The sequence below is a fragment of the Odontomachus brunneus genome, unplaced genomic scaffold (assembly GCF_010583005.1).
Source record: "Odontomachus brunneus isolate Ranch 3 - 2012 unplaced genomic scaffold, Obru_v1 Obru_scaffold_026, whole genome shotgun sequence".
NCBI lineage: Eukaryota > Metazoa > Arthropoda > Insecta > Hymenoptera > Formicidae > Odontomachus > Odontomachus brunneus.
The window spans coordinates 509,402-523,298 of record NW_022639476.1 but is presented as its reverse complement, the minus strand read 5'-3'; the positions used below and the strand labels follow the sequence as shown (position 1 = coordinate 523,298).

The 13,897-nt window shown below is 36.7% G+C and overlaps 5 protein-coding genes across 8 annotated transcripts in view; 2 read left to right on the top strand and 3 right to left on the bottom strand.

The window, feature by feature from the left end:
• LOC116842715 (CUB and peptidase domain-containing protein 2-like) overlaps positions 1 to 924 on the bottom strand; it is a 7,664-nt gene extending 6,740 nt beyond the window's left edge. Inside the window, exons 1-3 of the mRNA XM_032812311.1 lie at positions 830 to 924; positions 668 to 740; positions 82 to 319 (exon numbers count right to left, since the gene is read on the bottom strand). Of these exons, the coding sequence (XP_032668202.1) occupies positions 82 to 319; positions 668 to 740; positions 830 to 898 (380 nt within the window). The 5' untranslated portion in view covers positions 899 to 924. The remainder of the gene's footprint in view (positions 1 to 81; positions 320 to 667; positions 741 to 829) is intronic.
• Positions 925 to 1,016: 92 nt separating this feature from the next.
• LOC116842608 lies at positions 1,017 to 2,189 on the top strand. The gene is made up of 3 exons (XM_032812033.1): positions 1,017 to 1,499; positions 1,575 to 1,638; positions 1,715 to 2,189. Exons 1-3 carry the CDS (start codon positions 1,482 to 1,484, stop codon positions 1,936 to 1,938), a joined length of 306 nt encoding a protein of 101 aa, XP_032667924.1. The 5' UTR covers positions 1,017 to 1,481; the 3' UTR covers positions 1,939 to 2,189.
• On the bottom strand, positions 1,974 to 3,644 carry LOC116842607 (replication stress response regulator SDE2). Its single transcript, XM_032812032.1, has 2 exons — positions 3,377 to 3,644; positions 1,974 to 3,096 (listed from the first exon to the last, which is right to left on the bottom strand). The coding sequence occupies exons 1-2, from the start codon at positions 3,476 to 3,478 to the stop codon at positions 2,320 to 2,322; spliced, it is 879 nt and encodes a 292-aa protein (XP_032667923.1). The 5' UTR covers positions 3,479 to 3,644; the 3' UTR covers positions 1,974 to 2,319.
• Positions 3,645 to 4,320: 676 nt separating this feature from the next.
• Positions 4,321 to 8,404, bottom strand: LOC116842677 (ataxin-7-like protein 3). Of its 3 annotated transcripts, none has more exons than XM_032812225.1 (4): positions 8,295 to 8,404; positions 7,046 to 7,216; positions 5,922 to 6,191; positions 4,321 to 5,491 (listed from the first exon to the last, which is right to left on the bottom strand). In XM_032812225.1, exons 3-4 carry the CDS (start codon positions 6,136 to 6,138, stop codon positions 4,692 to 4,694), a joined length of 1,017 nt encoding a protein of 338 aa, XP_032668116.1. In that variant the 5' UTR covers positions 6,139 to 6,191; positions 7,046 to 7,216; positions 8,295 to 8,404; the 3' UTR covers positions 4,321 to 4,691. The 3 variants fall into 3 exon arrangements, with proteins under 3 accessions (XP_032668116.1, XP_032668115.1, XP_032668117.1); XM_032812224.1 differs by lacking the exon at positions 8,295 to 8,404 and adding an exon at positions 7,309 to 7,424; XM_032812226.1 differs by lacking the exon at positions 8,295 to 8,404 and having other exon boundaries at positions 7,065 to 7,355.
• Positions 8,405 to 8,752: 348 nt separating this feature from the next.
• Positions 8,753 to 13,089, top strand: LOC116842672 (protein suppressor of hairy wing). Of its 2 annotated transcripts, XM_032812217.1 has the most exons (11): positions 8,753 to 9,138; positions 9,449 to 9,511; positions 9,605 to 9,661; positions 9,941 to 10,023; positions 10,105 to 10,267; positions 10,345 to 10,639; positions 10,754 to 10,856; positions 10,939 to 11,202; positions 11,407 to 11,728; positions 11,807 to 12,150; positions 12,244 to 13,089. In XM_032812217.1, the coding sequence occupies exons 1-11, from the start codon at positions 9,114 to 9,116 to the stop codon at positions 12,481 to 12,483; spliced, it is 1,959 nt and encodes a 652-aa protein (XP_032668108.1). In that variant the 5' UTR covers positions 8,753 to 9,113; the 3' UTR covers positions 12,484 to 13,089. The 2 variants fall into 2 exon arrangements, with proteins under 2 accessions (XP_032668108.1, XP_032668109.1); XM_032812218.1 differs by lacking the exons at positions 8,753 to 9,138; positions 9,941 to 10,023 and having other exon boundaries at positions 10,134 to 10,267.
• The last annotated feature ends 808 nt before the right edge of the window (positions 13,090 to 13,897 follow it).

The window sequence follows — 13,897 nt, the reverse complement described above, 5'->3', positions numbered from 1 at the left end:
CTCTCTCTCTCTCTCTCTCTCTCTCTCTCTCTCTCTCTCTCTCTCTCTCTCTCCCTCTTTTTAGCAATAAAACTGAAATACCTGTCGGGCAGATTCGTTACGCAATGGGCGGCCGTGACTACATACAGTTGATTGATTAAGCTGCCGCCGCATCTGTAGGATAATTTGCCGCCCGTGCTAGGACCGCTATAACCAATTCTCGCGATCCAAGGATACGCGCCCAGGCTCGCATTCTTACCGCCGATAATACGGTCGCTATTGGTATTCCCACATTTTGTATGTTCCAACAGCATCCAATTTGGATGTTTCGTCACATCCGCTGTACAGATCGTTAAGTCTGTTGTAATATCATTTTTAAATATAGATCCTCCGATCTTACAGTATTTATCAAAACTCCAACAGAGAAGTTTTATCTTGGTGAAATGATTGTATGTTTATATTTTAAATGTCAGGTCAGTCAAAATGTTTATTTCGATTTTTTAAGTCGAATTCTAACTTTATTGTATTCGATAGAAAAGTTATTCGTCGACTAAGTAATCACCGCCATTGTGAGATCCTACCAGGTCACCATTGAGAAAAACAAAAATCGAACTTTTCAAATGACTCAATATTTACGAAGAAATTCAATCCTTAAATTTTTAGTCGACGCAAAAATAAAAGGACTTACTCGTGGAGAACACCATGGAAATACTGCACAAATGTACCAGACAACACAATAAACATCGCATTCTGTCCGGAAACTGAAAAACTTATTGTTTCAATCTATAATCAGTACTAATTTTATATAGCGTACGCATGTAATATTTCTCGAAACGCAAGATACTCTTACCGTAGGCTGCAGTAACTTATTGCAACTTATGTACCAATCTCGAACCTTGTCTCTTGTCAGGTGCAACATTCGGACTACGGTCTGGTGGCTAACGTTGATTTCACTAATCTTGTATGCGCCGCCACCTTATCTCTACCGTATCAAAACGTGCATTATGGCTCGGTTGATCTGACTTTATAATTCGCTCAGCTACGGCGCTCAGCTTATGATGTTACCTATCCATCGTTCGATGTATGACCGTGCCTTTCGCGAGAAGAACATCTTGCCGATTTCCTTCTTGCAAAATACCAGATTAATGCTGCAATTCTAAGCAAATATATCTAAGTAAATCGTAAAGTCGTAGCTTACATATCACCACTCATAAGTTCTTACGAGTCTTACGAGAACAAGTTTACAATTTTGTCTAGAATTGTAGTATAAGTTTTTAATATAAGCAGTTTCGCCATGATTTTTTACGGCATTGTAATGTTTAGAGTCGAACAAAATATGAGCGTCTATTCGAGCGAGTTTGCTGTCAAAGAATGACCTGCGATCCGAAACATTAAGAAGTGACAGTTAAAAATCTTCAAAATGATTTTCGTGGATAAGACTATTACGTCGTCGTTGCTGTAAAGTTTATAAATCGGAGTTTATTCGAAACAAAGATAGCGACATGTCTATCACGAACATGGTAAATATCAATCGAAATAAAATATATAAAATTACGAAATAAATCGTGTGTAAAACGATGTCGTCGGTCTTCCAGCTCAAATTTCGAAAAACCTGCTGTAAAGCTTATTTCCGTGTTTGTCCCTGCAGTTTCGTTAGACGTAAGTATATTACATCTTTTATAACAATGGAAGATTTGTCAACGCCCTTATAACTAATTCTTGATAAATGCTGCAGATAGAGTACAGTTGAAGACTCCACGAGAAGAATGCTATAATTTTGTCTTTATTAGCGCGAAATACATCGCGGAACTTTACCATTGGACGCAGAAGTACGTGTTTAAGCGATTGCTTGCCGACGATTTCTTATGGTCGGTTGTCACATCAACGTTTTTATTCGCAATCGGGATAAAGCTTAGTGCCGAACTGGATGCTTGGGATTTGCCAAAAATCATCAGATAGTAAAATTATGAATTACTCGAAAGAAAATTCAAGTATCAATCGTAGCCAATATAATTTATTCTATGATATTTTAATATATACAAAAAGAAAAATGTTCATAATCCGTATTTATAATTTTACGTCGATACTTTCAAATTATTTCTAGAACGTCGATATCATTAAATTATTTCTATTATAAAGAATAAACGTTTGAAATAGGGAATACTTGTTATAAAATATAACAACAACAATTAATTTTAAAACTTAATAAAGATGTGATTATAAGATGTGTTATAAGATGTGATTGTATTATGTTGTAAAACCAACATAAAACACAATTTTACCTCATACCTTACTCAAACTTATTCTAATTCAACTTAATTAACTTTATCTGTTATATTTTTATAGAGCTGTTTCTGTTCTGGAATCCACAGATTTTTGTTTAAGATTCTCCACAGCTTCATCGATATATTTGGTATTTGCTGGCTCTATAAATGGAACTGTTTTGTTTGGGTGATTATCAGTTTGTGTTATGGAATGTTTACTTTGAATTGTTGTGCTTTTATCGACTTCTCCACTGTCATCACTAGAATGTCCGCTGTCATTCAACGTTTGCTGTGTCATCTTACTTTCCTTTGTAGAAGACATATTATCGCTATCACTGTCATCTGAAGTATCCAATTCATCGGAATCGATATCTAGGTCTAACATAGTCTTGCGTTTGTTTGGCTTAACATCCTCTTCCAATTTTCTCTTTACACCAGTTGTAACAGAAACTTTGAAACCTTCCTCCACTGCATCTCCAACTCTTTCTGTCAGCTTTGATCTCTCTTGCTCATAACGATGATCCTTAAATTCATGTCTTGGTTCGGCACATAGTTTTTCTAGCTTCTTCTTTTTTAGTTCCGCAATCTCTTCCTTTCTCTTGACCTCTTTCTCAATCCAAGCCTTTAGCCTTTTCTCTTCATTTATGTCACGCAATCTACGTCCACTCAGGTCCCTACAAGCCTCACGGTTCGTGGTCTTCTCTATTTGTGCGCCGATTGCACGTAACATGGAACCAAAGCCGCCTTTGCCACCCAATGTTCTTGGAACAATAGTCATATAACCATGACAGATGTCATCTTCATGCATAAGCCGGCCATTATGTATGATGTAATATTCATCCTGTTTAATTCCCTGAATAACAAAAATTGATCTATTAAAAGTCTAATCGTAATATTCCGTTTATAATTATTAATTATTCGTGATGCATGAATATTGAAATGATAAGCGTATGTCAGAAATGTTACGATTAATTCTTGAACTATAAAATTATAAAAATATCAACAAATTAAAATGCTAATATCAACTCAATTGTCGATGGATTTACTGAAGTAATTTAAAAAGAAAATGAAGGAAAATCTCAGTGGACAGTAAACACGTTATTTGAGGTTAGATATCATTGTCGTCTATTTACCACAGTTTCCTCGATTCGTTCCCATACTTCGCGAGCTATTCCTGGCGTTTCACCAGCAAAAATGCATCTTATAATTCCTCCTATAATCTCTATATGCAACATTTTGACCTTGTTGACTTTATTGTGTAAAAAGTCTAAAATGTAGAATGAATTCTCGCACTTTTATTTACTTCACACACAACACTGAACGCAACTACATGTATTTATAACCGTAAATATAAAAGAGAGTTCACACTCTGGCAGAAAAGCAAAAAAAAAGTAAAAGTCAATTAAAGGGACGTCTACATTGGAAGTAAATAGCAAGAAGTAGGAAGTAAGAGTATTGACCAACCACAGTCGAATGTGAGAAGAATAATCAACTATGATTGGTCAATTTCTTACTCTTACTTCCTACTTCTTGCTATTTACTTCCAATGTAGACGTCCCTTTATGACTTCTGTCTAAGCTAACATATGGCATTGTCTGTTGAATTCCGTCGATTGTTTCGTATAAAAAAAGGGCATCTGATCCACTGTTGAAACTACCACTATGGTTGCGTTCCGTTTCACGCATTATGCGCACATTGCCTACAATATACGTAACACGAACTATAGATAAATGCGCGCATATGCGTGAAACGGAACGCGGCCTATCTCAATTGTAGCGAAAATTATCAAGTGCATTAAAAGTTCTTTTCAGCAGAAGTAAGTGCTACGAGTGCAGAATCATCAAAACCCGCTGAATTTGAATTTAGATTTGAAACTTGGTGATACACAAAATATGATAACGCAAAACTAAAAAGATAATCTTACGCATTAATAAAAACGCAAGCATATATTAAAATATATAAATCATCTTTTCAGAGTACATGAGCATTTTATACGTTTCATAGGAGTTAACTTTAAAGATCTAAGGAATATGGAATAACTCATGGTTGAGGACACTCAATAAATACTTGGCATTTGTTACTTAAATTTATGACTATCTATATATTTTCTTAAAAATAAAAATTACAAAAGAACGTCGTGGGAAAGTCTTAGGACTAAGTATATTACACAAACTTGTTCCGACTTTTTTTTATATTTTATTTCCTTATTATTAATTCACGCGTAATCAATTAATTATCGTAATCATCATGCGCTACGACACGAAAGATGAAACTCTGCAATAAGTTTCACAAATTTAGAAGTTTCGTTTTCACAAACTTCGTTTCGTCTCGTTTTTTCTTCATAATTCAGCCTTATATACAGCAAATTTTCAGCTTTATATACAATGATTAGGAACATTATTGTACATTTCTTTGTCGCTGCGAGATGAACCTGATACACCCACTTCCTCAGTCTCCCTGTGAGATCGGAGAACCACGATCGCGCTTCGATCCCTTGCCTTTACCCTTCGATTTAGTCTCCCGTTTCCGACTGATCGACGAAGTTGACGTGGTAGATGCGGAGTCAGCCGGACTGGAGTGGCTGGAACCTTCCCTATCCCATCTTGCCAAAGCCTCTCGCAGATTCTGTCCGTCGGCCTCTTCGTATGTGTCCACGTCCACGTGCAAGTTGTCTTGTTGGCTGCCAGACTCTAGATTCGCACGCATCTCTTTTCGTTGGTCGTCCGTGTGCTGCGGACAACGCATCGAGCGGGTACACAGCTTCTTCGTGTGCTCGGACACGACGCCACAGATCTGCGTGAGAAGCGCCCGCTTGTCCATCAGCGACATATTCTCATAATTCGACGGCGAGTTTTCGTTGCTGCTATGCGCGTGTTCGCCCATAGCCTCGCCGTTCCTTTGTTGCGTGCTTCCGCCGCCGGCTTGTTGCTGCTGCTGTTTTTGCTGCTTGGCACGCTTGTTCATGCCGTTGCGGTCCTTGCGCGGACGTCGTCGTTTGTTATCGTTGGTCAGACTCCAGTCGACGTCGTCGTCGTCGTCGCTTATCATGCCGCCGTAATTGCTCAGGTCCTTGGAATTGTTAGCGATGCGTCGCGACGCGATGCGCGAGCTGTTTCTACCCATGCCCATGCACTTCTCCAAATGCGTGGCGAATCGGCAGGCTGCTACGCTGCGGTCGCAGTTTGGGCAAATGCACTCTTGTGACTTTTTCACGGGATGTTGACCGAATACGTCCAGACCAGGCGAATCTGGAAAAAAACATACGTGATATCAACTATTGAGAATGTTTTCTGCGACTCTAATTTTGGAACATAGATAATTAGTATTGTATTATAAATAATAGTTGTGTGAATAGAGAATGATCAAAAGCAGCGTAGTAAACATACAATGGATTACAAAATAATTTAGGCACAATGAAGTTGGGAGCTCACAAAACTGTCAAAATCCAAAATTGTTACTGATAAACACTTATACAATAAAAATATCATTAAGAATACTAAATAATATTAATAATGAATATAATTACTAAACAAACACAAGCCCGTCAGTAGTGATTCTCACTTTTGATAGTTTGGTAAACTCTCAACTTCATTGTATCTGAACTATTTTGTAATTCACTGTATGATTTCAACAAAACTCTAACGAATGTAAATACAGAATTATTATGGTTCTGCTTACCGACAATGGCATAGGATTCGTCATCAGGGATGCCCTCCTCGACGTCGGAACTGCCAGTCTTCGTGGTACGATGAACATCAAAGACAAAACCCATCAGGACCTCGTCCAATAGATCCTCGTAAATCTCTTTCGTGGTTGTATCGATATTCTCCGGCTTGCTCATAAAGTCCAGGAATTGTCGATTCAACTCCTGGATTTTCTCTTCTGTCACAGACATTTTGACTTCAGGAACAAACGAGCTGCTTGTTTATACTTGCGCTGAGTCCTGGACTACAGAAATATTCAGTTCAATTGATAAATATTTATATAATAAAGTTGAACTTGACACTAAAATGTTCTAAAAACTCAAATAAACATTGGGAAAGATGAATGAAAGATTGAAGAGAAAGTAGTATTTTCCATGTTTTCATAGGTAGGGTTGAACAGACCTTCAGATTAGTCTTAATTGACTAATCTGGATAAGAAAAAGAAAGAAGATATTCTTTGTAGGAATATTGACTTTATGATTCACCTAATCTTTATCTACAAAAATATTGAAAGTTTCTCTATTCTGTGAAATAACTCATCCTTTGAACTAATGGAATTATTGATAACTTCTAATGAACTTTTGAGAGCCCTTAATATTTGATAAATATGTTCTCGAATAGACTAACTAACGTTGCATCAACATCATAATTTTTTACTCAATGATGCAACTATTATATACAATGTATTTTACATTGTTGAATGATTGAGTGAAGTTATAACAATGATGTGAATGAGAAATTATGATACAGATGTGATATTATTTCAGAGTTAATGTTTATTGATTTCTACATAAAGACAATTTTTTTTAATAAATTCAGAAATTTATCATAGAATTTATCACTGGAGCTTGTAGTTGACATTGATATAATCTAATGTAGAAATTATCAAAGTACTACTTCTTTATTTCGAAAATAATCAAAGTCAGATTTCTGGGACACCCTATATATTACAGGCAGGACTATAACCTCAAAGGACAGCTGATAAAATGCAAGCTTAATTAACACGATACAATGCTAGTACAAGCTAGCTTTTGTGGCCAGGAGCTTTTTCAACGTGATCCTTTTGTAAAGCAAGGTACAGAATACTCGTGTGGTTACCTGACACCGCTCTGCTTACGTTGTTTACGAATGACAGCTGTGCGGTGATGTGCGCGTCATGGCGTAACGTTTCCTTCGCGTGAAGAATATCGAACGACACGTTCGTGGAAAGATCTCCGTTCTTCTTCCAGGATGACTCTTGCCCGCAACTCCATCGGTCAAATAAAGAACCTTTGAAACAACATTTGATAACGATAGAATTAACAGCTCGTACATTCACACATTCATGCACACGTGCCTATACACCACGAGCGCGCACACACCATGCTTGCAGGTATCCCGACACGAAATTATTGGCTGCGTTCAGAAAACATAGCTGATCAGTGAGCGATCAGTGATTATTGGTCCTTAGGGCTATCGCACACAAATTGACTGCATATGCATAGCATAAGACCGTATGTACCAATGAGCATCGAGTATTAAGTAGCCATATTGGTGTTCGATGCTTAATATTCGATGCTCATTGGTCCATACGATCTTATGCTATGCATATGCAGTTATGTCAATTTGTGTGCGATAGCCTTTACTGTTAAATCTCTAACTTTAGACCAATTACATTGACGAATTACTCAACTGTTGTGCAACTGTTGAGTTCGCTGAACGCACCCATTGTATTTGACACATTCCGAAGATTGAATACAGCTCGCTAGCTGTTAAAAAACGTAAGATTAAATATAATGTTAAAAAACGTAAAATTAAAGATAATATGGAAGATTAACATGCTAAAAATCATAAAATGTGTGTGTACGGATATTCAAGTACGATATATTCAGTCAAAGAAAAGTCGCATTATTACTCTTACTTCGATAAACTTCAAAATGCGTCCAGTATTCAATGAGTCAATTTATTTTACGAGAATTGCTTTAAAAAATTATCCCATTCAATACAAAATTGCAAAACTCATTGGCTCATATTTCGAACTTTCTTTTATCGCTAAAAATACATCTAAAAGTGGCTTATAGGCCTTCTATAAGCCACTTTTAGATACGCTATTAGCTAAAAGAGAATTTAAGACATGAGTCATTGAAAATGTGTTTTTTTTCCACCAACTTAATCATATTTGGCGCCATACGTGAATCTACATCATTTGAGTCTGAAGTTGGTTTATTGTCGACGGAGGTGTCGAGAGAGAAAAACGAGCTTCTGCCTAACTTCAGAGTGAGATGTAGCAAAGAAATCGAATAAAATCAAAGGAAGAAAATCGAGGCTATATGTCCAACGAGAAAGTACACGATGAGCACGTTCATACCTTATATCTTCTACGAATGATTCATCGTGCACCACGAGTGATTCGTTGCGAATCGGAGGATGAGGTTTAGATCGTCTTGCGCGTGCATAACTGCTTTCACCGTCTCTTCTGTCGCAGTCACAATCTGCGCATGCGAGCAGTTTCAATTGTATAGTTGATTATGCCGACTGTGAAAAGTTTCTTTCTTTTAGCCTCTGTATGAATTTAGTATTCGTCACATCTCATTTATTCGCGAATGGATGTGAAAATCATTATTCGCATATTTGTGATATCTCTACTCTTTTCAACTGTACTTTCTACACTTCCTTGCGGGATTTTTCTTCTCTTTCCTTTCCTCGAGTCTAATGTGATATATCTATTTCATGTTAAGTGCAGAAAGTGTAACAACGCAGTTTTTAAAAGTGCATAATTCAATATAGATATTTCATGTATTGTCGTGTGAAATTCCCTAGTGTAAAGGAGAAAGTAAGCGAGAGGATGTAGACGCGTGGAAGAGACAACGCGCCCCTTGACATAGGCCATTTTCCGCGGCGTCGAGGCTGAAAGGGCTTATTTCTTCAGGGGCGAATGTGTTAGCGAGTTCCTTTGCAGATTGTATTAAGGATCTCCAAAGCTCGTTTTCCTCGCCACGTTCGGCGTATCGAAAAGTAGTTCGATACGCATCGTCGTATTGTCATCGATTCTCATTGACTTTCGTAAACTGGAACGGAAGCAACAAGTAAGCGAATCGGAGATCGGCTCGCTGAGTAAGGTCCCTCCTAGGAGTCGGGAAAAAGGGACGGCGAAGAGACGTTATTGCGATATAATTACATTGACACGATGGCAGAAACGATAGAAAAAATAGGTGAGTGAGAACAATTAGTCTGAGTTTTTTGTTTGTGCAACACATGCATCGAATTATATATCTTGACAGAGTTATCGGAAGTATGGATTACACGCGACCGACCGTAAAATCGACTCTCCTTGGGTTGTCTGAATTGAATACATAAACATTACGAAATTCCTACAGAGTATATCTTGTTACATGTAATTTATGTTGTGTATTTATTTTTCTCTCTCTTTGCCTACTGATATTTCTCATAAATAGTTCAGGTTAAACTTTACATACACCCTTATTTCTTCTTGTATAGATGATATGATGAATTCTTTTACAGATATTATAAGTCTAGATGATACCGAGATACTCATAAAAGATGAGACTACAGAGATATTATTTGGTAATTTTGCATTATTGTATTGTATATATATATATATGTATTATAATATTAATATAACATCAAGAAGCAAAACATTATTTAAACATTTTGCAGATGCGAATGTGTCACAGAGTGAAGCTGTCGTAGTAGCCAATGCAGATGATATGAGAGGTAGTTAAATTCTATATACATACAAATGCATGATATCTCAGAAGTTATACATTCTTGACTATTGTTTGGATTTAGAATTAATTGTACATAATCCAACAATTTTCACACAATATTAAATATATTCTGAGATATCTCTTGTGTATATATCTTATATTTATTATTTGTGTATAATGCATAGGCTGCAAGTAACTTGCCACATTACATTATTCCTGAACTTTGCTTTGTCAATATTTCCTTTTTATTTTTATTTTGTTTATATTTGTTTTATTTTATTGACAGTTATATCAGAAAATTGTCAGATTATATCAATTATAACTGATTATGAGTGTGTGACATGTCACCGTGTCTTCCAATCTGAAGATGTAAGTCAATTTTCATTTATTTTTTAAATTATGTTTTGTATGCACAATTTTTATTTTCTTTTTTTATTGATTTTATGACAGATGTTGAAAGAACATTTGGACATGTGTAGAGAGGAAGATGATTCGACCAATATTTTGGAATTAAATAATATGGAGAACTATGAGTCAGAAGAAGAGAATGAGGATGAAGAAGAAGAAGAAGAGGAAGATGAAAACTATATTCTCCCAGATTTTACTGAGGAGGGTATGTATAATGGTCAATATAACATCTGTTTGCTTTCATAGTGAAATAGTCTACATATGTGATTATATTCTTCATAGATTCTGACTCCAGGAATCAAAAAAATAACAATGATAAACCTGTGATTAAACCAGTACCTGTCACGCAGTGTCACTGTTGTGCAGAGGATTTAAAAACTGCACACAATGGTGGAAACTTCCAGTGCGACCATTGCGAGCTTAGCTTTAAGAAGAAAGTATCTTTGGAGAGGCATATTATTGTTATACACTGGAAGTGCGATTCTTGCACATGCACCGTGTGCGGATCTTCTTTCCGCGATAAGAAAGAGCTGAACAAACACCGCTATACAACACATGGTGATCGCAAAATTTTCAAGTGCGTTGCACATAAAATCAGCAGTCTCGATATTCGACGTAGTCAATTAGAAAAATCAGCACGTCATTGTGCTTATTTACGCATTATTGGTGTTTATTTTGCACAATTTTTCAGATGTGAGCCTTGTGACACCTACTTCTCCCGGAGCTACCACTTAAATCGACACATAATGCAGTCAGGTTGTCATGGCAATATACTTAATACATTTAGTTGCCAAGTAAGTAGAATTCTCATTGATAGGCTTTATTCGAATATGCTTGAACTTTCCGTGCAATACGAATAAGCAATATACTTTACAGGTTTGCAAGAAAGTTTTTACGCGCAAAGATAACTTGCGAGAACATCTGCGCACGCACGCTGGAACTCCGCAACGGCAAAAAAAGCCGTGTAAGTATTGCCCGAAGGAGTTCTTCACGAGTCAACAATTGCTGATACACGAGCGCATGCACACGGGCGAACGGCCCGTGCAGTGTGACTTGTGTCCGAAAACATTCCTGTCGGCGTTGGCGCTGAAGAAGCATCGTCGTGTACATACCGGGGAGAAGCCATTTGAATGTAAATATGTAAGTATTTCGGCGTGACATTATGTCGCTTTGTGTTTCATTTGAGCAGAGAGTAAGTATAGAAATAACATGGCACTTTTCCGTAAATGTGTTATTTTATTGCAAGCTGGCATCATGGATAAGATGTCTGTAAGTTTTTCGACTATCGTTAATACGTTCTTTCATATGCGAATGCTGAAATTCGTGGATGAAATTCGCTTTCAGTGTCAGAGAAAGTTCGCCGCTCGTGAAACATTGAATCGTCATCAACGTACCCACACCGGCGAAAAACCACATGTCTGCCAGTACTGTGGCAAATCGTTCATACAGGCGTCCCAATTAAGGGCGCATATATTTCACCACACTGGCGAGAATGGTTTTTACTGCGACGTGTGTGGTAAAGCGTTTAATCGAAAAGCACGCTTAAATATCCACAAGAAATTTGTGCATGAAGGAGCGATCCCATTCACGTGTAAAATTTGCAGCAAAGGTTTCACACGTAGGGAGGATCTGGTAAAGCACTCGCTACTGCATTCGGGAATTAAACGTAAGCGATCGGACGCGATTAGAGAAAATGTGTAATTTATTACATTATGTTATCATACGGATGTACGTTTTGTTTCAGCGTTCAAATGTGACAAGTGTTCGAAAGCCTTCTCGGCGAAGTCGTCGCTGCAAGCTCATCTCAATACCCACAGGCGCGAGCCTCCCCAGTCCTGCGTCGAGTGCAACAGAGTGTTTATTCGGCAGGATTGCTTAATGAGACATATTCGGGCGAAACATCGGGAGTTGTTGGAAGACGTTATGAACGAGGTCGAGAGGAAGCATCTACAAACGCAATTATATAATATTGCGACGATCGCCGCGGCTAAAACGAAAAGCGGCGAATCTAGGACGCTTACTATCGATGAGCTATTGAAGGCTATCATAGATCTCCTAAGGATACTTATTGACGAGGAAACGTTACAGGTAAAAATTATAAAAATTAAAACAAATACTGTTTGACTTGACTTTATTGTTATATTAATATTTGTTTTCTATCTTAATTGTATGTATTGTTAGCTGTTTGGTTGGCCAGAAGCTCCGATACAAGACGTCCTCGAAGCTGTGATTAGAAGATGCGGACATGAGCCAGTAACATCGGAATCTTGTGTAGCCTTCACTGAAAGGCTACGAGAAAACGTTAAGCTTTTGTTCACAGTAGTAATCGAAGATGATACAGTGAAATCCCTTTTGACGACGAAAACAGTAGATGATGTCATACTTCACGTTCTAGAGATATCTAACGGAGCGAAGAATTAAAGGGAAAGATATGTAAGCCACAGAACAGTTCGCTTTTTTCACGGTAATATCATCGGTATACACAGAAAGATAAACTTTGGGAAAATACGATCGTAAATGCAGTCGGGAGGACAAAATATTTCTAAATTATCTTATAGTCCGTAAATTGATGCATATTTTTTATTAATTAATATATATGAAATATATTTTGTGAGTTACATTAAGGAGAGAATTGGGTTGGAAAAATTGGTACCCATATTATACATATATACAGGGTGTCCCGCGTAAGACGGACCAAAGGAAAAATATAAGTAGAACACATAAAAGTAAACAAAAATTGTATAGGTCATTTTTCAAACAACCACGTAAAATTTCGAGATATTAATTAAAATAGTTGGACAAATTAGAACGCGCAACGCGACAGGCGGGACATACGGCTCGCAGCGGTCGACGAAGAAAATGGACAATTGCTCGTGGGCTTATAAGCCAGAGTGGTGGGCCGTTTGGCATACGGAAATTGATAGCTCCGTGTGTGCGTGAATGTGTGCGCTCGTCCATTTTATTCGCTGACCGCTGTCGCGTCGCGTGTTCTAATTTGTCCAACTATTTTAATTAATATCTCGAAATTTTACGTGGTTGTTTGAAAATTGACCTATACAATTTTTGTTCACTTTTATGTGTTCTACTTATATTTTTCTTTTGGTTCGTCTTACGTGGGACACCCTGTATATACACATATATATACACTGCATACACAGCATGTTTAAAATATTGTATATCATAACATTTCTAGATCATGTTATAGTTCGTAAATGCATATTTTTTATTAATTAGTGTACATTAAAGGTATTTTGTGAGTTATATTAAGGAAAGAATCGGATAACCCATGTATACGTATATGTATACAGACACACATCATAATTAAGATATTGTACTCCAAACATTTTGTTACATTATTATGCATGTTATTATACAACATTTATACATATTTACATATGTAGTTATACATTTATACATTATTTTCCATGTTGCGATAATTTTTCTATAAGGATTCTGTATATTTATGTATATTTCTGGGATAACTGCACTCTTCTGATGATTTAAGTGTTGTATTTTGCAACGTAACGTTTATTTATGTAATGTAATGTTACAAGGCATGCACCACAGGACATATTTTTAGATGTATTTTGTAATGTCACAAGTGCGCCATAGATACATATATCTTGTTAGTTATAAACTGTTACTATATCCTTTTTTTGTTTTAATGAGAAAATGAGTATCGTGTAATAAGTTTATAAGAAAAGGAAGGGCAAAGGTAGACACGGTTTTATTTATTACATCCTTGCTACAACATTAATGCTGAAAAGTAATAATACTGTAAACCAATATATATATATATATATATATATATATATATATATATATATATATATAT